The 26,455-nt window shown below is 26.7% G+C and overlaps 2 protein-coding genes across 3 annotated transcripts; one reads left to right on the top strand and one right to left on the bottom strand.

The window, feature by feature from the left end:
* Position 1: 1 nt before the first annotated feature.
* Phyhd1 (Phytanoyl-CoA dioxygenase domain containing 1) lies at positions 2 to 9,305 on the bottom strand. Its single transcript, XM_089179231.1, is given in 6 exon segments — positions 2 to 429; positions 431 to 609; positions 910 to 1,060; positions 1,557 to 1,672; positions 2,015 to 2,156; positions 9,060 to 9,305. Coding segments are annotated over 6 exon segments (849 nt in total). The 5' UTR covers positions 9,081 to 9,305; the 3' UTR covers positions 2 to 189.
* LOC107074513 (uncharacterized) lies at positions 5,602 to 24,779 on the top strand. 2 transcript variants are annotated; one of them, XM_089179226.1, is made up of 4 exons: positions 5,602 to 6,367; positions 20,501 to 20,771; positions 20,875 to 20,994; positions 21,344 to 24,779. In XM_089179226.1, exons 2-4 carry the CDS (start codon positions 20,548 to 20,550, stop codon positions 21,834 to 21,836), a joined length of 837 nt encoding a protein of 278 aa, XP_089035352.1. In that variant the 5' UTR covers positions 5,602 to 6,367; positions 20,501 to 20,547; the 3' UTR covers positions 21,837 to 24,779. The 2 variants fall into 2 exon arrangements, with proteins under 2 accessions (XP_089035352.1, XP_015191509.1); XM_015336023.2 differs by lacking the exon at positions 5,602 to 6,367 and adding an exon at positions 15,103 to 15,769.
* Positions 24,780 to 26,455: the final 1,676 nt, after the last annotated feature.

Raw genomic sequence — 26,455 nt, 5'->3', positions numbered from 1 at the left:
GTAAAACGTCATTAAAGAATATATTTTTTTCTTTCGTATAATTTTAAGTTAAACATAAAGAATGAACAGAGAAACTAATTAAAAATTTTAATTTTCTTCAACGCTAAGAACAAATAAACGAGCACAACCTGCCACGTACGCGCATATTTATAAATATTGCATTGTTTATTGTAAAAATTAGTTGTATTTTTAATTTCTATACAATAGTGCAAATCCATTAGCAGGTGGTTGCAACCAATTGTCCTTAGCATAAGTCACATCTTTAGTTTCGATAATGTGAAAAGTATAAGCATTTCTTGTCTTTTTGCTTCTATTTGGAAAAGAACCATGTACCACTTGACCATGAATTAATACACAAGTTCCTTTGGTTACCGGAACAGGTCGGAAAGTATCTAATGGATAGCTAGGGTATGGTTTGTCGTGTATCAAAAAGTTGTTCAGAATCAGGATCTTTATTTCGAAGGAAACGTACGTTAACACCACCTTTGTGAGAACCCGGAGCAATATAAAGACAACCATTTTCTTGCGTAGCATCTTCTAATGCGATCCAAAAACCCAGTAATTTAACTGGATCTGTGTATAAGTATGTTGCATCCTGGTGCAAAATTACTGCAATTCATAATAATTATGTATTCATATGTATAATATAATATAAATAATAAATTAATTATTTATATTTATTATATACGTTTAAAAAAAATATATATATATATATCTTATATTATGTAAATTTTTATATAAACAGACAAATGTGTCATATATTTTTTGTTTATACTTTGACCTAATGAGAAGAAAAAAAGAAAAAGAAATAAAGGGAAAAAAATAAATAAAAAATATATCAGTTTTATTTAAAACTGTACGTAATAATCGCAAGAAAAAAAAGGACGAAATAAATAGTTATTGCTTTACCTTCCGAATTATTGCCAGGATTTTTATAAATGTACATAGATTGGCACACAGCCGGTTCTATATAACCCAATTGGAATGCAACCTCTTTTATTCGTTCATCAAATGTGTATTTTTTAAAGGTCGGATGTAGCCAATGTAATGCATGACCTACCTAAAAATGAAATATATTAATTAATATGAATTTGTATAATAAGTGTAATTTAAGTTGTATTGTGTATGTAATGTAAAATGTAAAATATTATTCATAAATTTATAAATATATTATAAATTTATAAATAATTAAAATTATGTAAAAAAAAAATGATAAATAATTGACAAGCTATGTATAAAAAAAAAAATGATAAATAATTGACACACTATGTATAAAAAAAAATTATAAATAACATAGAGAACTATCTTATCATTACAAGATTGCCTTTGGATGCACAAATAATTGCATATTACCGACAAGTGCAGTTTGTGTTGAAACTTGTTCAAGTATTTTACCAACAGACGGCAAAATGATAGGAAAAATCATAGATCATTGACACGAAGTATCGAAGACAATAATTATAAATACTTTTAAATTTTCTTTTCTTAAATATTAAATAGAAATATAAGATTTTATCTAATGAAAATGGATTAATTATGGAAATATAAAAACTTACTTTGTTTAAAGATACTTTAGGATCAACTTTTAAAGTACCATCCTTTTCTAATGCATCAATTTCAAAAAATGGACACACTTTGTTCGCACTGTCTAAGAAATATTGATCCCAGCTCTAAAACGTAATAGACAAAATTTATAATCCAGAATAGATCATGGCTTAAAAGTTACTTGATGGGCCAGAAGTTCTTAGGTAATTTCAAAAAATAACTACTCTCTACATTTTAGATTTATAATTGTGCTTGTGTTTTATACTTTAAACTTGTAGTTTTGCAATTTGAGAAAGAAAATAGGTCTATAAAATTCTGGAGAAAAGTAATTACTTTTTAAAATAATCAAGAAACTTTTGTTCCATACAAAAACTTTTGATCTATATTTTGTCATAATTTATGTATTAAATATTAATTTATAATATTTTAAATATTAAAAGAAAAAATCCTTTACTTTTTTTTAAATCTCTATGTTCGTCTGACGTACTAAAAATTTCCCTTTCCGCTTCATTTGGCAAAGCTTCCGTGAATTTTTCCCCACAAGATTTCATTTCGTCCACTTCTTCCGGTTTAAATAAATCTTCGAGAACGACGAAGCCATTTGTATTAAACTGAAACATTACATTTGGTAAGTAAAAAAAGAAAATAAATTAAAGAAAGAAAGAAAGAAAGAAAAAAGGTCAAACAAATCAGTTGAAAACATTAAAACGAGTAAACGTATTGATTGCATCATTTAACGATGTTTTCGATGATGGGTCGCCATCTAATAATAGACTTTGTTTGATAAACCCACATGGAATAGTCGAGTAGTACGCATAAACATGTCTATTCATGGAGTTATTCTTTAGATTTTCATTTGTATTTTAATTAGACCGTATGATTATCAATGTAGTCATTATCATCGTCTTATTACCATTATTATTATTATCATCATTTTTTAGAATTGTTAACAATGTTTTTAGATGATTCGTTTCCTTTGAAAAGAATAGAGTACAACATTTTACAGTAATTTTTTAATTATTATTTTTTTTTTTTATTGACTTTTTTTGTACGCGTTTATTTTTCTTGTTTATTCATTTAATACTTTTTATTAATTAAAACACATTGTTTATATATATTTAATGAATATTTATCGCGTATTACTTTATTATAATTTAATATTAGAAAAATTGTTTTATATCACATTAATTATGGAATCATTATTATTATTATTATTATTATTATTATTATTAGTTTTTTTTTTTAAATATAATCTATTAATATCAAATATAAACTAATATTAGTCGTATAATTTTATTATTACTACTATTATTATTACAATTATTATATTATAATTCTGTATTGTTATGAAGTATGAAATAGAATCATGGTAACATTTACATATTCCATGTACCATCATATTTTTCTATGGAAAATACGTTTATTAGAATAATAATCTCTATTTAGAGAAACCGAAGACAAAGAGAGAGAGAGAGAGAGAGAGAGAGAGAGAGAGAGAGAATGAAGGAGAAGAGTTAGATCAAGAAGGTCTAAATCACGATCTATACGACTCGTAGGATAAACAGGTTTGGTAAAAATCATGCGAAGCATGTGATTTATTTAGGAAAGAAATGTGAAATGTTTTCTCACTCTTGGAGAATATCGGTTTTTAAAGTTAAATGTAAATAGTCCGAAGGTTATTCGCCATCGTGGAAAGTTTGTACCTAAAGTGTATTTTATCTCTCTTCTCTTTCTCTCTTTCTTTCTTTCTTTCTTTCTTTCTTTCTTTAAAAGAACTTGGTACTTTCTCCTTCGGTACGAAAGTAAACGAGCAACACGAGAAATGTATTTTAATTCTTTGCGTGTTCGAATCTTCTCTTTCCGTTATATACCATTTAAATATTAATTTATTCATTTTAAACTTATTCATTCGACGCGTTAATATTTAATATTTATTTTCATGGTAATATTATACATTTAAAATTTTTTATCTATTATGTTAATTAATGTATATATATATATATATATATAAAAAAGGAAAAGAAAAAAATCAATTATTATTTTAACGTACGCGTTACGCGACGTAGATAAAAATATAAAATAAATACTTTTAATATATGAAATGGGTGTTTAATGAAAAAAAAAAAAAAAAAAAAAATATATATATATATATAAATATTAAAACAAACTTTTTTTTTGCAGTATAATATTGTAGCAAATTAATTGATATTAATATTAGAATAAAAAATAAAATAGAAATGAAATATTCAAATTAATTAAAAACATGAAAGAAGATATAAAATAATGTATTCATGCATCTACATTATTATTAATCTATACAATATTTATATGTAAATAATTTTAAAATAAATAAATAAATATATATATATTTGAAAATGTGAGAGAAAAAGATAGATAGATAAAGAGAAAAAGAGAAAGAACGACTGGACGATGAAAGGAAACGTAATTTAGTAGAAACCATCTAGCTAAACGTGATTTATTAAAGAGGAATATTTTCCTGTATTTATTTGAAATTCTCTTCTGTTGAAAACTATCGACAAACTCGTGAATCACTTTAAACGCGAAAGTTAGATATCACGCGAGTTTGATCGCAGCATTATGGTTGCTCGATCGCGAAGGAGTGAGCTTGCAAGCTTCCTTCCTAGCTACCAACCTACCTAGCTAGAACGTTTATTAAACCGATGTCTAACAGAGCGGATTAACTAACTCTAATTAGTTACTAGAGTAGTCATTAATCGCATCGGTAATCAGCAAGAAACGTACTGTTGTGTATTTCTCTCTTACATTAACCGTTAATTATCTGCCAACAATATTTTTTTCTTTTTCCTTATTATGAAAAATTACAATAAAATGATTATTTTCTCTTTTTTGTTTTGTTTTTATCGTTAATTAAAATATTCGTAATTTTTATTATTATTTATTTATTTTTTCCTTTTTTTAAGGGAGAGTATAAAAACGAATAAGCGAAATGTAAATTTAACACTAGATATACCACCATTTTCAGTATACCTATTTCTACCACACTAGTCAAAATGACTGGTGTATAAAAAAAATGCTTTTTGAGGCTTCTAGTCTTTATTTACTTATAAAAAATAACAAAAACTGTTTAACAATAATAATTTTAATAAATAAATGGATTTATAGACATTTTTAAATAACAAAACGCTTAATTATTTACAGAACTCAAATGTTACATGAAGTAGAAATTTTGATTTAAAATGGCCACCAGTCAAAATGACTGGTCTGATATTGGGATCTCTAGCACTTGAATACGCTATCTGGTGGCTAAATTCAAAATTAGAGTAGATAGGTCGAATTTCTATGCCACGCCCCTGCCAGAGATCCTAATATCTAGTGTTAAAAATGTGTTCGTTTAAAAATAAAAACGTAATAGAGTCGAAAAGCATCTTTTTTTTTTTAGATCAGAGATTGCACATATATAGGGTTGTCCAAAAAGTTCGTGTCGATTGTCGGTAGATGGCACAAAATTTGTTTTCTGAAAAAAACCTGAAAAGTTCTTTCTGGAGGAACAAACTTTTTAATTTATCCTTTAAAATGAAAAAAAGGTTATGGAACAAAATAGCACTTATATATAATAATTGAATAAATATATACTAAAAAAAAAAAAAAGAGAAAAACTTAAATGTGTTGCGTTTCAATCTTTCGTCAAAATCGGCGCGAACTTTCTGAACAACCTAATATATTAACACATTCTTAATATACGTATTTTTATTGATTATTTTACAAATAAATAACTATTAAATTAATTTAAAAATCTTGGATAATAGGCTTTGAAAAAATTATACATTATAATGAGATAAAGTAATTTTACTATATTCCCATAAAATTCTTTTTTATCTTGATAGATAAATTAAAAAAAAAAAGTATAAAATAAATTATAAAAAAAAGTTATAAAACTTTTTTCTCCGATGTAATGCGATTTAAAAAGAATAAAAAAAAAAAAATAAATAAATAAATAAAACCTTATCAAATCTTCCCATAATCTACGTAAAAATATGGTTAGAAAAAAAATGTCTCGACGTGTTGAAATAATATTTCTATCAAATATTTGTAAATCCAAAAGAAAAATAAATAGAGATAGAAATAGAGATAGAGATAGAGATAAATAGAACAGGAAAAGGAAGAAAGAGAAAGAGAAAATGAAAGAAACGATATCATTAATAACGTCATATACGTTCTTTACTCTCGTTTCAGGCTTCCCACATCAGAGAGCACATTGTATCCTTTGTGGTATGGCGAGGCTTCCGAGGGTCCCACTTCCGGCGTGGCAAATACGATCTCCCTTTCCCTCCCACTCTTTTCCTTCCACCATTCCACCTCTTTTACCTTTTCTTTCCTTTTTCATCTTTTCAATCCATCCTTCTATTTTCTCTCTCTTCCTCTTTTTCCTTTTTTTTTTTTTCACTTCACGAATTACGGGTCCTCTTAGTTCGTTCATTCGTTCTTTTTTTCCCTCGTGTTTTTTCAGAATAGTAGTAGTGCATCGAGTTTCGCCGACTGCACGCGAATTCTTTCTCGTCAAAGGGATATGGTGGTAACGCGAGAAGTGAGAAAAAGAGAGACAGAAAGGAAGAAAGTGAGAAGAGAGACGAGAATGAGAATGAGAATGAGGATGATGAGAGGAGAAGAGAGGGGTGGAAGGAAAGTGGAAGATCATGAAAGTTCAAAATAGCCAGGGCCGACAGGTGGGTGGCTGGTGGTGGTGTTGTTGGAAGTGGTACGTTTGCTACGTCATCCTCGACGACGTGTCCTCGTTCATGCTTTTTCGAAAATTTCATCGTTCGTAAAACATGCAAAACGGGTGAGTCAAGCGTGGGTATATGAATCGACGAATAAGAATAGAGAGAGAAACATATGCGAATCATGTGGGCGAACGTTTGTCATTTTCCTTTTCAGTTTTAAAGCTCAATGGATTCCCGCATATGTAATTCAATGTTAGAGAAAACATAAGATTTTCTTTGTTTTTATTTTATTCTAATTTATTTTTTTATTATTATTATTATTTTATGAGGTTTAAGAAATGTTTAATATGATATGTTTGTTTGTTTGATTAAAAGTAAGATATTTTTTGGTAAATATTAGTTTTTTTTTTTTTTTGTAGAATTTTTTATCGAGTTACAAAGTGATATTTTTTTTTTTTAATATTATTATAATCGTATGATTAAAAGTTGAATTAGTATTTATTAATTAGTATAATTTAGGATAGGTTTACAAATAGATTGTTTTATGAGATTATTTTAAGATTGAATAGTGAGATTTGAGTGTTCGTATAAATAATTAAGAAATTTAGGGATTCGATGGAAAATATTTGTTTCTTTTTTTTTTTTTTATCGTGATAAGGGTGAAATAGAAGTAGCTTATATCAAGAAAATTATTAAAAAATAATTGTGTCTTTTAAAGTATAATATATTAATGCTAAACTTAACTAAAATTTATGTCTATCCACTTTTATTATAATTGATTTTTATAAAATCTATGTTAAATAAATAACATAATTTTTTAGATAATAATTAAAATAATATTTGCAACTATAATTTTTGCGTGAAATGTTATGAAATGATTAAAAATAATAACATTGAATGTAGAAATTAAATTTTAAATTTAAATTTGATCATTTGAATCATTTGTTTTATTTTTAGTATTAGTATTTTCTAAGAGCAAGTGAGAAATAAATAGACTATGTCAAATGAAAACATCATACATAAAATAGTAGTGAAATTTAATTCAAGTGCATATATTAAGAATTATAAGGAAAAATTTGACTGTGTAGAAAGTATGTTGGTATTAAACTAATTATACGAAAGTTTATCACGTCGAATAGAATAATACATAATATATGAAATCAGAACATACCTAAATTGAAGGAAGTTAATTAGGATAGTTTAGTTTGAATTAGATAGTAAATTATAGCTTATATTAGAAGGATAAATATACTTTTTTATCTCGTAAAATAAAAATTTCCAAATTAATTATTATATTTTATATTGATAACAATATATTGAAAAAAGAAAAAGAAATATATTCTACTTTTTACAAAAAATTAATATATCTCTTTTAATAAAAGAAAAGAATTTTAAATAACCAAATAAATAATTAATAAATAATATTACTAAAAAAATATGCAAATTTACTGAAATAAATAATTATTAAATAAAATTCAAATTAAATCTTATAACATGCACGAATGTTTTCATATCTAATAAGAAATATATTATTCTTTATAATTATTATTCTAATAATCTAAATTGTCAATGAATAGAACTTTTTTTTCATTTCTTATTTTTTTTAACTTTCTTTCGTTAAAAAGTATCGAGATATTTTTAAAGTTTCGTTTTTAATTGATCGAACGAAACATGAACGTCGTTCTCTATCCTTATCTATAATTGTCTCCCACGGTGTCAGATCTATTTCTATCAGCATGACTCACGTTCAACAATTCTACGAAAAGTTTCATTCTCAATGGTATTTCTTTTCCTACTTTCTTTATACTATATTTGAATATTATTTCTCCTTTCTTATATATTCATATATATACGATTTTACTTGCAAACGATTAAACATCAATTGATAATTCCTTTTACATTTAAAATTTTTCAAAGTAGTAGTAGTAGTAGTAGTAGTAGTAGTAGTAGTAGTATTGCGCAGTCGATTAAATATTCTTTCGTGCCAGTTATCACGTATTTGTGTGCGTGTGTATGTTCTGTATGTTGTTTATGTATACACACGTTAAACGTATATATATATATATATATATATATATATATATATAGATAAGATAAACTTTTATTTTTATCTTTATCTCTTTCTATCTTGTTCTTTTATTATTGTTTCCATTTCCGTTGCGTGTAAAATCATCATTTCATATTAAATTTAAAAATTGTATAGAAAAACATATGTCAAAGAGTTGAGTTTAAATCGTAAATTTTATTTATATTTGCTTGATAAAATTGTGAATTAGAATGTAAAATAGTAGTACGTGTTAGAATAACATTATCCTCATGTCGATTATGTTTATTACAAAATTAAAGAATATTAGATCAAATTAAACGTTTAGTTTATTTGAAATTTTGTAATTAGTAACGAATATGTATGTTTCTTTCGTTCAAATAGAAAAAGAAAATTTTTTACGGTATAATTAAAATTAACAAAATAGAGAAAGAGAAAATAACAAAAAACAAGGATAAAATTAGGATGAAAATAAAAAGAAATTGAAGAGAAAAAAAATAGAGAAAAGCTGTCAAGGGATTGGGAAGCACGTTTCGTGTTGAGACGAGCGCGGGAAAATTTGAATGGAAATATGAAGATAGATATGGCGTCAATGATGACGTAGCAATGGACGAGTATAAAAGAAAAGGTAAAAGTAGAAGTAGAAGTAGAAGGAGTGAACGAGGAAGAGGATGAGGAAGAGGAGGAAAAGGAAGAATGGGGGACAGAGAAAGAGAGAGAGAGAGAGAGAGAGAGAGAGAGAGAGGGAAGAGAGACTGTTAACTTACCTCAGTAACGATATCCTTCATGTTGGCGTGTTAAATCGATCGTGCGTTTCGCTCAGTGATCTTTCACTCTTTTTCCTTACGCGTTTCCTGTCCGTTTGTTAAAAGGAGTATCTTTTTCTTAAATAAAAGAGAGAGAGAGAGAGAGAGAGTGCAAGAACACGTCCGCAAGCGAGTACTCCTACAAAATGACTAGGTGAGGGAGCTTGCTCAACTCAAGAAACCCGGCCTCTTCGGACTACGACCTTATCGAGAAAGAGAAAGAGAGAGGGATGAGTGTGGGACAGAAAGAGAGAGAGACAGAGACAGAGAGAGAGAGAGAGAGAGAGAGAGAGAAAGATGAGTGAGAGTAAGCATTTGCACGCATTCGATATAACACGTAACGTTTCTTCTTTGAGTTAGCGGCAAGAATACCCGAACGTCACGGGCGAGAATCTCCCCACTCTTGATTACTAAGAGTCAAACATGTGTGTGCTTGTGTGCGACTGCATAATACGAAGCGTACACTCATACTATCTCACAGAGAACCAACAGTTTATATTTTTAAGACGTTTAGAAAATTTTATAAATTTATACGTTTTCGTTAGGGTTACAGACCGTACATACGGTATATAGTAATTATCTTCCTAAATACAGTCATTTTCGAAAAGATTAGGATTAAAGATTTACTCTAGTATTCCTATATATCATTTCTTTAAATCTTATATCATCATCCACTGTTATAGCGACTGAGGTAGAGACTAAGGAGAACGAACGATATAGGCAATTTTTCATAAAATCTGTCCTCTAAAAACGTAAAAAATAACTAATACTTATTTCTGCCACTAGGGCGGCATGACGATCAGTGTGATTCTATTGACGTAAGATATATATCGTCCAAGGCATATAAGAAAATTATATTATTTATTATAATATTTGCGTATTTAAGAAACTTATACTAATTTTTCAATAAAATAAAAACATTTTTTAAAACTAACTATAAGGAAAACCATTGGCATACATATTATCTTTTTGCATATTCGCATGACGCAATAAATTTACTTAATATTTTAACAGTTTCTCACTTTTTTCTGTTGGTTTGTTTCTTTTTTTTTGTTTTTTTTTTTTTTTTTGTGAACTCCAATCCACGTATCGATTTGTCTGTTCGCTATCACCGATGTCCGTTAGCACCAGAAGCGCTTCCGTTTTCGAAACTCAACAGCTCCAAGCCTAAGTGTAAAGTAGAACTGTTAGAAATCGTGGTTTCGAAAGTTTCTACAATTTTCCTTTTTTTTTCTTTTTGATTTAGTTTTATTTTATTTATTTATTTCATTTCATTTTATTTTATTTTATTTTACTTTTACTCTTTTACTTTGTCATTTATTTTCTTTCACTTCATTTTCCATTTTCATCGAATTGAGCACGAAATAGTCTACGGATAAATTCTTTTTTTTTTAACACAATAGAATAAGAAAATAAATAAAATGACATCGTAACTCGTAAGGGTATCAATTTGTTATTAAAAAACATTATCTTTTTTTTTCAATCCTTTCTTTTTATTTTTTTATTTACCAAACCCAACGATATTTTTACAAGCCCCCAACGAGAATTCACAGTACCCATTTGGAAGGTTTATCTTTCACAGTCACGTTGCAATAGGAATTGGCTTTTGCGTTTCTCGGGATGCGTTAAAAGTCAAGAGACCAACACGATCGACTAGTATAAAGTTTGCAACATCCACGAAACGGCATGGGCCAGAGATCGTTTGACTTTTGGCCAAGTTGAACTTATTGTTAGTTAGTTGGTTAGTTAGTTACTCTTTCTCTTTAACACGCGACTTGCTTAATTTTTATTATTTTTTATAACCTTCACGATTTAGATACGCAAATCCTCGGAATAATTAAACTAACAATAAAGTCTTATTTTTTCGCGTTTTTTTTAATATTTTTTTTACGACCATTTTACAATGCTATTTTGCATTCGTCAATTTTTCATTTAATTCTATTCGTTATTTTTCCTACGAGTGATTTTAAATCAAAAATTATATCATCTATTTATATTTATTTCGTCTGAAATATTTTTTTCCTTACTCCTATCTTTCATAATTGTTAATTCATATTTACCAAAAATAAAAAGAATATTCAATATCGGTGGTAATAATTTTTTAATGCACTTCTTATTATCTTTTACACGATAATTTATATATTTTTTTTTATTCTTTTTTATTTTAATAACTCTCACACACACAAACACATGCAAAAATGATCATTTATTTTGTACGAATTAATTTTTCATCGATATAATTATATTTTATTTTCTCGTTAACAAGATTTGAACAAAAACAAATAGACAAATAATTTCTATCATCAAATTTATTATAATATATGTATATACGATCGAATTTGATACAGTTATTTAACTTATCTATCAATTTTTGAATTATTTATTATCACGAAATGACAATTTGTTTTTTCTACGTCGAATTTAAATCCACAAAGACGTAAAAGCATCATCCTCACCATCGACACACATACATACATACATACATACATACACACATCTGCATTTAATACGCCTCTGCACCGATGGATAAGCCGATCGAAGGCCATCCATTGGCGCACCCATACGCATTGCTTTTACGACTGGGAGACACGCGAATCGAGTGAGAAAAAGAGAGACAAAATATAACAGAGTTAGTATTTGTTTGTGTATATGTGTTTGAGAGAGAGAGAAAGATAGATAGAACGGAAACGTCTATATTTCTTCGCTTTAATTCCAGTGTGCGCGAAACCTTATCTCGTGGTACATCCATATTTATCGACTTTATTCGAAACGAACAAACCGAACCGCGGCGTGTAACTCAAATCGATCATTTGACTTTCATATCCCTTTTGGTCCTTCTCTCTCTTTCTCTTTTTTTTTCTTTCCTTTTCTGTTTCACTTTCTATCATCCCTCTCACTCTATCATCGTGTGTCCTCGTTGTATTAGCTGTACAAGTGCTGCACACACACAGAGGTCAATGAAATAAAATTAAATAGACCCCTTCGAACAAAATCAAATAATCGTCCTAGATATTCTTTTTCTTTTTCTTTACTTTTTTCTTTTTCAGATGATAGAGTTCAAAATTTGAACGTAAATTATGAATGAACGAATTGTCGAAGGATATGAATGAAGATTATTTTTCTATGATTAAATGAGAGGAAAAAGAAAAAAGATAGAAATAAAAATCAAGATGAATTTTGTTATTTAATTGTTTGTATGATTATTTTTTTTTTTTTTGGATTATTTCAATAATTTTATTTTGGACTGGATAATTTTTTTAATGTCCCTAGTAGCACAAAATATTGAAAAATATTGAATACATGTGTATTTAATATTAATAAGACATTAAATCTCTTTTTAATATTAAATACACGTGTATTTAATATTTTGTGCTACTAGGGGTATTTAAAAATTTTCAATACAAATTAAAAGGTACATGTCCACACATTATCAAAAAAAAAAAAAAAAAAAAAAACTAAATCCAAAAAGCAATTAACAAATCAACACAACTATTCTAAACAAATCTAACAGTACTGGCAATTACAATCAAATATCTAATACAAATTATAAAATTACAAATCTTATTTAAAATATTTCGCATTCTAAGATCAACTTTAGTAATCTTTATCTTTCATAAACAACTCGCCTTTTTGTTCCCTTAAAATATAAAAAATGTAATCATGTTGCAAGTGATAATAATTTTATAAGATTGAGATAAATATTAATATGTTGAAACTTATCCACAGTTTATCTCCATTTCTATTTCTTTATTTCTTCAATATTATATTTTCTTAATCTATTTGTTTTATATTCTTTCTTACTTGTCCTTTTCTTTTCCTCTACATTCTACTTATTCACCCTCTTTCCCGCCCACTCTACTTCAGGCGATTCTTCATTAGATAATCTTATCTAGTTAACCGTTTTCTACTGGTTCTTCTATCATCTTTCACCCCCCTCCCCCTTTCGCCTCACCACCCTCTCTCGTTGTTCCAACTCCAGTAGAAATTATGAGCAAAGAATAAAAAAAAAAAAAAAAAAATAGTCCTTCTTTTCTTTCCACGATAACGAGACTCATTTTTTTTCTTTTACTTTTTTTTATTCATCTTATTTTTTTTTTTCTTAGGATACAACAATTTTGTTATTTTTTTGTTTTTTCAAATACGGAATCGAATTTATCTGTAGAGATTGTTACAATAATGATAATAATAATAATTATTATTATAATAATAATGTTTAGTAATGATAATAATGTTTTTGTATTGACTGTATAATCGAATACACGTGTACACCAATGTTTTCCTTTACAGATTCCACGTGTTTGGTGCACGTGCAACTAAATGGATCACGCGTGTGCATTACTCAATTATTCGCTTACTTATCTAATTAAAATCCGGTATATGATGTATCATTGCTGACATATTTACCTTCATTGATGAATCTTCTTTATTTTAAATCAAAACGTAAATAACTATAAATTATTCGTTGAAATTATAAAAAGTAAGATATATTAATATTGTCGATTAAAATAAAATATAAAAATAAATGTGGTGACATATTATAATCAATCGTCATTTAATATTATATATTAATTATAGATTTAGATATAATATGTTTGCAATTTTTTTTCATTAAAAATATATTGTGAATTATCGTTAAATATTATTATATAAATAAATTTATTGTATCACATATGGGAAGTGTTCTATTTCGGATAAAATTAACATAGGAAGGAAACATTTCAGAGAAATTTTCTTAGAATCTTATTTTGTAATTTATTAATTGGATTGTTTTCTTGGAAATGTTTCCAAAATAATTTAGATAATACATCTTTGTTATCTAATTAAATATATATTTATACTTTTGCGCGTGTGTTTGTGTGCGCGTGCATGTGTTTACTATATACATGTATATATATATTTTTCCCAATGAAAAGAGAGAGAGAAAGAGAGAGGAACTGTCTCTTGACCTCAGAATAAATCAACGGTAGTTAGCTTCATTGACCTCTGGGTTATTGGTAATGATAGTGAGTAACACGTGTTACCCTTCTCCACCTCACCGTCATCCTCATCCTCATTCTCATTCTCATCTTCAGCTTTATTATTCGTTCTCGGTTATTTTTGTTATTTTTTGATTTCTATTTTTATTTTTTTTTTTTATTTTTTTTTTTGCCTCCAACCGTCCGTCCCCCTCGACTAATATGAAATTATTATTTTCTTATTTTACGTAACCTACTTATTTTCGTTCAAATAATTATTATTACCAAATTTGAGCATGCATAATCAACGTTTTCTTAAATAACGCTTTTAAATTTGAATATTTTTAAAACGAATTACTTCTGTGTTTCAAAAAATAAAAAAAAATAAAGAAGAATTCAACAAAATTTTGTTTATAAGAATTTTATTAATAAATGTGACGATATTGGATACTTTTATATTTTTTTTTTTTACTTATATAATTTGTTTTTATTAATATACACTTATACATGTTAAATTGTTTAATTTTACAGTATCACAGTCGCCATCTTGACGCAAACCTTTGAGCTTGTTCCACACTAAGCCTTTTTTTCTTTCCAAATTCTGATAATAAATTAATACACTTTACATATTACTCATGTATACTCTTTATATTTTTTATAAATTATACTTTAAAATATATAAGAATAATTTAAATATATATAAAAAAAATATTTCTAATTTTGTTTGATTTTGTTCAGTTGCACATAATTGTCAGTACCATAATGTGTACACACGTAGCAATAATTTGTTGTTTATAAGCATGAAATATGAAAGTATGGTAAGTTTAAATAGAGTCAAAATGTTGCTTTTGTTTTGTTTAAATTAAATCGGAAATAAAATGATAGATTTAAATAGGAGAAGAGGCAACCTATATCAGTATCGAATGATTTTCTTCCAAGAGTATGTTAAGAAGTTTAATAATGTATGTGTGTGATGACGTAGTCATATCATGTTAACACAAATATGGAGAGACGTTTGGTGCGGTAGGGACCTGGAAACGATACTTGTTTTCATCTCTTTCAACATATCCCAGAGTTCTCTCTCAATAGTAGTACGATCGACGCCAACGTGAATGCTCTTCTAAGTGCTCTTAAAGAAAAAGATTGTCTTATTTTTTTTTACATTTAATTGTGAAGAATTTTCATCCCTTTTAAAAGCTAGCTGTGCTTCTACGATTCTTTTTTTTTTTCTTCTTTATTCCATTAAAAAGTCATTTTGTTTTTCTTCTTCTTTTCTTCCTTTTTCATTTCATTTATTTCTCCGAACGTCAACAAGTAATTACGAATTGTTAATTGTAATTTAGTATATTTTATTTTTATTTTTTGTTTTTTTTTTTTTTTTCGTAAAGCAATTTTCGTTGTGATTGACAATTTTTAATATTTTATTATTTTCAATTTTTCGTATTAGTTAATTTAAAAATTGGCGGGGACAATTGTCTTTTAAATTGATCGTTTGGATTTATATTTTTTTTTTCGTTGGTGTCGACTGTCGAAGACTAAATAAGTCGCGAGATTAATTATTTGTGAGAAGAGAAGGCAAAGGGGAAAAGGGTGAGAGAAAAGAAAATAGGAAACAGAAAAAGGAGGGTGTAAAAAAAGCGATTAGACACGTTTTGGCAGTGCCGGATGAGAGAATCGATGAAGAGCACTTTAATCTTGCCGTTGGAGAATCACGAGGTAAGGAAAATTAAAAAAAAAAAAAACAGAAATAAATAAAAAAACGAATAGAAACATTCATAATTTTTTTAATGTAATTCGTACGAAAAAGAAAAAGAAGAATTTTCGAAGTTTTGTTCTTTCGTATTTGAACGAATGGTTTAGATCTAACAAGTTGGATTAGATCCCAGTCTCGTATTTTCTCTTGATCTTGACATTTTCCAAGAACATTTATTATGTTTCGCTTGTGAAAAATGCTTACGGAATCTTAGGTCGTTTATTTTGAAAATAATTATATTTGTATTCATTAATTTATCGAAATGCGAAATTAGTTGGTCGTAATTTTCTACCGAAATTACGAGATTACCAATTGCAATGACTTTTATTGTATTTTTGATTATATTTATAGCTCGTTCAAATTTATAGGAAACACATAAGTATCGTCGAGTTGGATATTCAAAATTCGTGACTCGTAATTTTCATTTGAAATGCGAAACAGTAGATGCGAGTTAAATCGTCTGGTGATTCAAAATTTTATAAATTTGATTTTTTCGTTAATACTTATCGTATAATTCACGGTATCGAGAATTTGTCTCTCTTTTCTTTATTTTTTTTTTTTTTTGATTATAAAAAATCAAACATGAAATTAAAAATTTTTTCAGTATTCTATAATTTAGATTGAAAATACGAAGCAACAGAAAATTTAAATTTACTCATATCAATGTTATTATATATTCGATCTGAATATTAAAGTGAAAATGAAAAATCACGTGATTTTAATTACACTTTTCGATGATTTTCATAGTGTAAAAACATGGAGAGAACATTTATTTTCTCATAATGAAGATCGCGTAGGAAATTGAAAATTTCTATTTAAACGATATTTATTCGTAAATAGGAAGAAGACTATAAAAAAAAAAAATAAGATAAATATTAATTAGATCGTATCGAACAGTCTTCATTTTTAATAAAAAAAGAAAAAAGAAAGAAAGAAAACAACTTCGAAATAATAAGAAAAAGAAAAGGGAAAAATAAACACATTTAAATCATTCAACAATTTTTATGGAAAATAATTTACAAAAAAGAAAAACAAAAAAATACTTCGATTGAATCAATAAACTTTGAATGCAAAAAAGACTAAAGTACACTTAATCGATAAACTTTGAAGCAAAAAAAAAAAAAGAAATAACAAGGAAATAAATAATTATATTTAATCAATCAACCTTGAAAGAAAATATAATTACAATAAAATAAAAAGAAGAATTAAATAACATTTAATCAATCAAACACTTGAAATAAAAATGAAATAAATCAAATGATTGTACATTTAACTAAAAATAATACAAAACACGCTGTAACTTACAATCAACTTCCCCCACCCCCACCCTTGCCTATCTTTTAACAATTTCATAGTATAAATGTCTCTTACAATTAAAACTTACAAAAATCACAATAAAATTAAAAAAGATGATCTTAAAATGCTAACTAAATCTTTCCGGTACACTTAATGAGAATGGTTATAGAAAGAAATAAAAAGATTGAGTGAGTGAAAGATAGAAAGAAATAAATAAAAGTATCGAAGTTCATCGGGACGATTAAACTACCGCATATAAGACGTTCCACAGGAGTCTAATAATATACGCAATGAATACTTTGCGGATGTATTTTTAATGTTCCGTGGGCGTATTTATAAATAGTATATCGGTTCCGATAACCCGTACTTAGTATCTCCTTCGGGGATTGGCCTCGGTGTCGCATTCTTGTTCTACTGTCTGGGATAACTTCTATTGTTGTCCTGGTATTCTTCTCCTCAATGATGATGATGATGATGATGATGATGATGAATAAGAACATTTAATGTTATATATACATTCTAATTAAACAAAATTAACTCTCCAAGAGTAAATTTGCGTTATGAAAGCCAATGTACTTTCCAACCAATCAACCCCCTTCTCTCCCCCTCTTTTACCCCGGATCAAAACTCAATATCGATTACGATTAGATTAGATTCGATTATACTTGATCGGGGATAATAATCAAGGAAGATCAGAAAGGAGGACACGTTCGACGTTGAATAATTTCCATTCGGTCCAATGACTATACCTGCTGATATCAGCTGTCTCTGTTTATGAATATATACATATACACACACGTTGAATATCTACACATGCACATATTCACCTACCAACATGTATACGCGTACACGTACAGGCATACACATATATAGGTATATATATTTATATATATATATATAGGTATAGATGTATAATAGGCTAGCACGCGAATCGTTACCGGACGTTAGGCACGATTAAACGTTGGCAGTGTCGCGTGTCCAGTGCTAGCATTATCTGCCTGTATCAGCATCCCTATCTCTCTTTCTCTCTCTCTCTCTCTCTCTCTCTCTGACTGTATCTATCTCTTACTAGCTTTGCATATCGATCTGGGCAATATAATCCTCTGTGCAGAGTGCAATCTCCGCGGAATGCATTTTCCTTCTTTCTTTAATATTATCGGAATGTGTATAATGTAAATACATGATAGGAAAATAAAAATATATATATGTAAAAAAACAAAGAATTAATATATTAATAATAATAATAATTCATATTATTTTAATTATAGTTTATTGTCATTTCAATCGTATCGTCCTGTCATACTTTTTATCATCTTCAGTTATCATCATCGTCATCGTCGTATTTTTTCGTAGTCTCTTCTCTTGGTTGAATGTGTAAACACCAAGTTGTTATTCGAGGAATATCCCCGTCGTTAGATAGAGAATCAGAAAGAGAAAAAGAGAGAGAGAGAGAGAGAGAAATGAAATGGCATATATGAACATCTCGTAAGCTATACAGACAGTCAATGATTTTTCTACTTTCTATTCATGTTTGTGTATCACATAGTTCAATTGTGTTCGTTCTTGTAAATAATTAGATAAAATAGATTATTTATGGAGAAATTTATAATCTTTTTTATAAAAAGAAAAAGAGAAAAGGATAGAAATGTATAAAGAAAAATAATATATTCAATTATATTATACATGTGTATATAAGGATGAATTGAAAAATCTTGAATGTAATATTTTCTTTAAATATTAAGACTACATATGTTATTAAAAAATAGAAATGATTTTGACTGAAAAAATTCAAATTGTTTCCATGTAAGGTTCTCTATTTTTCAACCTAAATGTATATATGTAATATATTAATTTATTATTATCATTAATTATTATATTATACAATATATTATTTAATATTGTGTATGTAAATTAAAAGTAGCAGTAAATGAGTTTATTTTTATTTTTTGGCCTTTAATAGGAATACATATTCAAATTAATATATATATAGAAAGAAACTAATATGAGATAATAAGATAATAAGATAATATTTCCAAGAGAAATAGAAACACTTATATATTTACATATATATTACTGTTTCTATTTTTCTTAAAATTAATAAAAAAAAACATTGTCATTGAAATGATTTTGATTGAAAAATTCCTTTTTTTCTACGTTGAAATTTTACTTATTTCATCTCATACCGATTCGAGTTTTATCAAGTTTTTTTTGGTTTCTTTTTTTTATATGCAATGTATAATATTTTTTCTTTCGAATTATAAATATGTTCATTTTTTTTCGTAAATTGAATACTCTAATTAAACGATCTCGATGACTACGACGACTATGATGACGACGATGACGATGACGATGATGAGTACGAGGACTACACGACGAGTTTGTTTTCCATGCTCTTCTCTGTCCTCGTCTATCTGTTCTGTACCACTTTGGATGCGATAACGGCCGGTTATCATTGTTACAGCTATTAGCGTCGCGATGCCGATATTATCCGTGCACGAACAATGTCGTCTAGTTACATTCTATCTATCTCTCTCTCACTCTCTCACACATACTACATATTCACACATATATACAGGATCCTCCATTTATTTGGTAGAGGCAATATCGGACCGGCTAGTTCGCTTTAATCGCTCGACGAAAGTTAATAAATTAACTTAAAGTATTGCACTCTCATACCTTTATCCAATTATGTTGCCAGATATATTGATGTATATGTGTGGATGTAATTAAGTGACTCCTGGTTAAATATACGATACTACCAAAGTATATTTCTATTAGTATCAATTTATTTGTCACATAGGTTTTGATCTTTCGTATTATTATTATTATTATTATTATTATTGTTATTATTATTACCTTTTTGGTTTAATATTTATCGTTTTGATTTTAAATCAGCAAATATTCAGTCAGAGTTTTAGGAATTTATTTTTCTCTCGTATTATTTTTATTATTATTATTATTTGCTTATAATATTTACATTCTTATGTATATATATTTCTTTTTTTTTTTGGCATTAAGTCTCTTAGATTTGTCTTAAAAATATTTTTGAATACATTTTATCAACTGTATACACATTTCAATAATTTCAATTTATTATTATTCGTGAATTTGTTGAATTTATTTGTTCAATTTATTTGGTATATATTTAATTAGATTATTTTTTGAAACTTTTATTTTAAAATAAATATATATATATATATATATATATATATATTTAAATAATATTTAATCCAATTATAGTTTTACAATATTGTGTTTCATAATTTGTCAATTAATTAATTTCATTAATAATTTATACCACCGCGTATGCAATTTAAAAAAATTATACGATAATGTTATGTGCAAATTATATTTTCACGATTGATAGAATTCCTTTATTTTTATTTTATTTGTTATAGAAAATTTTGGATATACGAGGACGAGTTTAAAGTGACTATCGAAAAGGATGAGGCCTAATTCATTGGAATGTTTTATGTTCTTTCTTTTCCTGATAGTTTCGGGAGGAGAATCAACTTCCGTCCGAGACAATCTCTTCCACGAGAATGATCTCGTTTCATCTACAAACTCTAACAAGTCTCCATTATCGATTATATCACCGATCGATTATCCCGATAAACTTCATTCTTGTCTTTACGTGCCACCTGATTTACCACCTTGCCAATTTATAAGGTAAATATATCATTATTTAGATCATTATCTGTATACTTAATTACATTAATTAATTTATATATATATATATATATAATTTTTTTTGTTCATTTATTTTCAATAGAAACACAAATACTCAAAGATTTTATCGATCTATTAACTACGATAATATTAATTCGAACATCGAATCGAATTATAAAGGTCACTTTACGGTTTATTCCTTGCAAGGTTGCTTACCCTCCAGGTAGATATGTTCGTTTTTAATCTTTCATCTTTTCAAGGCCAAGTTTTGTTATATGTCAGTAATATTAGGAACATTTTTTTTTATTTTGTTTTAAACGTTTTCATTTCTTGTCTTTTAATGATACACAAAATATAAAATAAAACATGAAACTTGTTAATTATCTTATAGCAATTAGAATTGATTTTATGGTAAAGAACAAAATTGTAAATTTATTTATAGAATTTGAAATTGAACATTTGCAAATATGTTGCAATGGCCTTGAAGAGATTAATAAAATAAGGAAAATATGCAATTAATGTATATAAAATAAAAAAAAGTTTAACAATAATTATAATTTTTCTTCTCTTAGATTACCTTTTAGAATGATGTTGTGCAAATCTAAAGATCTTTTAGAGAAAGCCACGAAAATCTGGAAATTATATCCATTTAAAATCGAGGACGATGAAACGATCGAATCTACGTTTATTTTTCCACAATTCGATGTAAATCAATGGTCGAAATCTATGAGATTACTTCGAGAAGAGAAACACAAACAAAAACGAAGTAGCGAACAAGATGATTTGTTTAAAACTAATGAAGAATTGTTATCATCTTCCTCAATGATTTCGTTTGATAATGATCATAACGATTTAATTAAATCATTACCGAGTTCATCGTTATTCGAAGATAATTCGACGAATTTTTTGACGAATGATAGAAAACGAAGAAGAAGAAGACGAAAAAAATGCGACAAATTGAATCGTCGCGAAATTAGAAGAGGAAGCGAATTTCCGTACTCGAAATCAATACCATTCGATATTAAAAAATTAAGCTTATCGGGAAGATTAAGCAAATTTTTCTGATTGAGTCCTATTTCTTTTTGAGTAGATTTTAAGAACGATAAAAAAAATGGCTAATGAATTTTATTAGATGAAGATAATACGTCATTTGTGAAGATTAATATTTTTGGTTTTCTTCGTGTTTCAAAGTTAAGTGATTATTTGATCATTTTTATTTTTCATTTGTTTTGTTAGATTTATTTAATAGTAATAGGGAAGGAAAAAAGAGAAGAGAAATTTTAACAAATTGAATGTCGGTAATTATTATTATTATTATTATTATTATTGTTATTATTATTAACACGTTGATTGTATGATTTTATTATTAAATAGAATGATATAATACATTTTGTAAATATAGTAAATATTATTATTGTATAACAAAACGTATTATATTTAGGATAAATTAGTTATAAGAAAAAAAATTTTTCAACATAATCTCACTAATAATTAGAATTTTACATATATAATATAACAAACATAAAATTAGATTTAAATTGGAATAGAATTGAGAATAAAAAATCAAATATTATATTAGTAATCAACGTGTTAATATTATTTTGTTATTATTACATATTAATATTAATATTAATATTATTATCTTTATTATTCTCCCTTTTAAGGGTTTTATGGGTTGGTTCTCTTTACAAACGTTTAAACACATCCTTACCATCTTTTTGCATTAATACATACAACTTATAATTAACTAAACACGCAACGAAAAGCTAATATATACTTAATATAATCTCAGCTCTAATATAATTACTTTAGCTAACTATAATATAATAATATTAATATTAATATTAATAATTATAATAATTATTATTAAAAGAAGTAGATATTATTTAAAAGAAAGACGGATAGCATAGGACGGATTTTGAAGCTGAAATTAATTTCTATTTTTTACTTTCTTCTTGTTATTTTTTATTCATTTTTTATTTTCCAATAACGAATACTATTATTATAGATTGTTTAATGTTTAACGATCGAAGGTTAGGTCGAAGTGAGGTCATCCTATGTTGATATGAACAAAGATTCATACGTTTTTTGCATTTTTATATTTAATATATCAGCAACGTTGATAATGCATATCAAAGCTCGTGGTTGGTTACTATCATCATTATATTAATTAATCGGAAATCGAATCGACATAATCATTGCAACTTTTTATTTTTATTTTTCCAATCGATGTTTACTTTCAATTTAAACTGACTCTCTAATATGCCTTCTAATCTATATTAACATAGTAATGGAGCACGATATCATGCGATAAATATTATATATGTGTATGTGTGTATAACTGTGATATATATATTTCATGTTTTGTTAATTTAGGTTAAACAAATATCGCTGTATATATTATTAGATTTTATATTTCATTACGTTGTTCGAAAAGTAATTTTCACCGTTTTTTTCTTTTTCTTTATCCTATGCTAAATAAAAGATGATTTATTTGTTGTTTTTTTTTTTAAATAATTTAAAGAACCAAGAGATTTGTTTTTCCTAAAAACCAAGAAACAATTTTCTTTTTATTACCTTTTACGACAATTGGCATTCATCGATATTTTTATTATAGAAAGAAAATTATAAGAACTATATTTTTAAAAGCAAATTTAACAGTGGAATTCATTTAAAGGTATTTTGTTGTTAAAATGTAAAATAATTTTGAAGTTTAAAACAAGGTTGATTATTCAATAAACGAGATTAACAAAATTACTTTTCGAATAAAGCAATATTTTGTTTGTATCTTTCCTCGATATTCTCGCTAACGATCGTGACATTTTATTTTAGTAGATTATTTGTTTCTTTTTTTTGTCTTTTCTATTAAGAACTAGTTTTGTTAGAATATGCGAAGTAACATATGTGATATATATGTATATGTGTATATATATATGACAATGAGATATTTTAAGTAATTAGTTTTAAATAAACAGAGAGTAGATTATATTTAATTAATTTAGTGAGAAGTTAGTGAGAATAATAATTGTTAATAATTAATTGTAATAACCACCGGTCAAAGATATATATTTTTTCAAAGTAATTCTTCTTTTTTCTTCTCTTATTTTTCATTTTTTTTTTTTTGCTAACACAGATTGACTGGTCTAATTAATTTAGATTAAAAATAAAAAAATAATACACATTTCTTACGAATAAATGTTCCAACATTTTACAAAACTTCAAATGTTGTGAAATAAAATATATATAATGCATGAATTGACCAAGTGTTCAACGTGTTAATAAAAATGAATAAAATAATTATAAATAATAATCAAGAATTACTTTGATAAAATATAAATTTTAAATAGTATATATAATTAATCATAGAAAATAATAAATATACCGATTGAACAATATTTTTTACGACGAGATTTATATCAAATGTTTTATCGACAAAATTCTAATTAAATATTTCGTAGTAAGATAAAAAATAAAGAAAAAAAGAAAAAGGAGTAGAGAAGAGGGATAGAAAAATGAATGAAATTTATAATATAAGTATGATTGTATAAAATCTGTATCTATTATCCCTCATCACGTTGTACAATTTGACTAGTCGTTAGATCATCAACGAATTGTTTTTTATTTTCCTTCTTATTATCTTGTATTATTAGACCTTGTTATATTCTTCGAACACTTTGTTTATAAAATACGATTGGTTGAGGTCATCGTGTTGTAAGAATTAATTGGATACAAGGAGGAAAACTACAAGTTTCCTCTTTTCTACGAATTCTCTATAATATACAAATATTTGCAATATAAAATAATTATTTTAATATGTTTATAGATTTTAAATCTCATTAATTTGTTTAAAAATATTGTTGTATACATGTACGCAAGAAATTTTATTATAACATATAAATTAGATTATATCGTACATTTTAAATCTTACAAATTTGTATATTTTAAATCCTGAAACAAAAATCATTATGTGTATGTAACAAAAATCTTGTAATATAAATCGGATCATAATTTTTGTTCATTACAGAATTTCAAATACCTTATTTAATATTGTTTCTTATGTTTAATTTATTTCAATTTATTCTATTGTACAGGAATCTTACAAATTTGTATTTTAAATATCAAAACGTAAAATGCATTGTATTCTTACACAAATTTCATAATATAAATCGGATCAGGTTTTATCTTGTAGATAAATAATAGAAATATCATCTGTATAAAAATATCATGCGATAAGGGATAAAAATGATCGATGCTTTTAAGATTACGAAAAAAATTCCTGTGGGTTCTTTCTATTCATGATTATTACGACGATTATTATTATTATTATTATTATTTAAATTTCTTAACTGACTGTTTTTTAATACTTCTCGTTAAATTATTTCTATTTGTTTGTTCATAATTTCTATCTGTTTCTCTCTTCGTTTTATTTCCTTGTAGTTAGTACAAGCCACAAAAGACAGGAGACACGATCCGTAAACCTTTAGCAGTTATCACGCAAACTGGTTGACGCCACCTGACCACTTCCACGAGAGTTCAGATTCCGCTATTTCACAGTATCAACCTCCACGTCCAAACAAGGTTACTTCAATCGAACCTGAATGACGACTACTGGATGAAGATCAAGATCAAGAATATTGTCCAAACCCCTTCCCTTTCCCTTCACCCCGAAGTATTTTCTCATTTTGAAATTCAACGATTAAACTTACATTTTCATTCAAACTTTTCACGTTTACAAATTCGATTAAAATTTAACCAATTTTATTATTAAAACCAATCATATTTTACATAATATATTAATTGTCAGATAAAATATTCCAAATTTTGTCCAAATGAATTCGATTTAGATTTTACCGCTAATTGAAAATTCAGTTAATTCTAAGGACTAAGAGAGGGGGAATGGAAGGGATGATGAGAAACCACGTTTGTTATTAGAACAATTATATTTTCGTTTATTCAAAATGTTAGATAAAATATTTCAAATTTTGTTCGAATGAATTCGATTTAGATCTCTCATCACTAATTAGAAATTCAGTTAATTTTAAGAAGCAAGGAAAAAGGGATGAAGGGGAAAATGAGAAGCCACGTTTGTCGTTAGAACAATCATATTTTTGTGTATACGAAATGTTAAGGTAAAATATTTTAAATATTGTTCAAGATAATTCAACTTACATTAGATTAAGTTAAGTTTCGAATGATTCGACTACACTTTAGACCCTATCTCTAATTACAAGTTGCAGTTAATTACGATGAGGTGAGGGTGAGAAGAGGAGATGCCAGGTTTACAGCAGCTAATCTCGTTTTACCGACGACAACGATTAGCCCCGATGAGTGAAAGTACCCGAGAGTATTGCGTAGGTTTGTATAACATTACTAAAAACATACGTTATTGTATCAATCAAAATTATCCAAAAACGATCAACAACTAAAATTCTATGTACCTAAAACTATCAATAATTCTTATTAGAAATATTAATCCTTTTTTTATTAATAAAATAAAATGAAAAATTTGTTAGGGGCATAAACGCCAATAGATATGCAACCCTCGATACACCGGTGTAAGAATATTAATCTATTCATATACTTTCGTTTTTCTTTTTTATTACCTGCACTCTATGTAAATATAAAAAACAATGACCGATATATTATTATTATAATATAAATAAAAATCATTTTAATCATCGTGT

The sequence above is a fragment of the Polistes dominula genome, unplaced genomic scaffold (assembly GCF_049000335.1).
Source record: "Polistes dominula isolate Pdom_NZ unplaced genomic scaffold, Pdom_raw_medaka contig_373, whole genome shotgun sequence".
NCBI lineage: Eukaryota > Metazoa > Arthropoda > Insecta > Hymenoptera > Vespidae > Polistes > Polistes dominula.
Note: the sequence above shows the minus strand (reverse complement) of the source record. Positions and strands in the feature narration are given on the sequence as shown.

What these genes read in the sequence shown, in the direction of transcription:
- LOC107074513 (XM_089179226.1), top strand. Translation starts at nt 20,548, where the DNA reads ATGAGGCCTAATTCATTGGAATGTTTTATGTTCTTTCTTTTCCTGATA. An exon ending in CCACCTTGCCAATTTATAAG is followed by an intron (nt 20,772 to 20,874) that starts GTAAATATATCA and finishes TATTTTCAATAG; the next exon opens with AAACACAAATACTCAAAGAT. An exon ending in CAAGGTTGCTTACCCTCCAG is followed by an intron (nt 20,995 to 21,343) that starts GTAGATATGTTC and finishes TTCTTCTCTTAG; the next exon opens with ATTACCTTTTAGAATGATGT.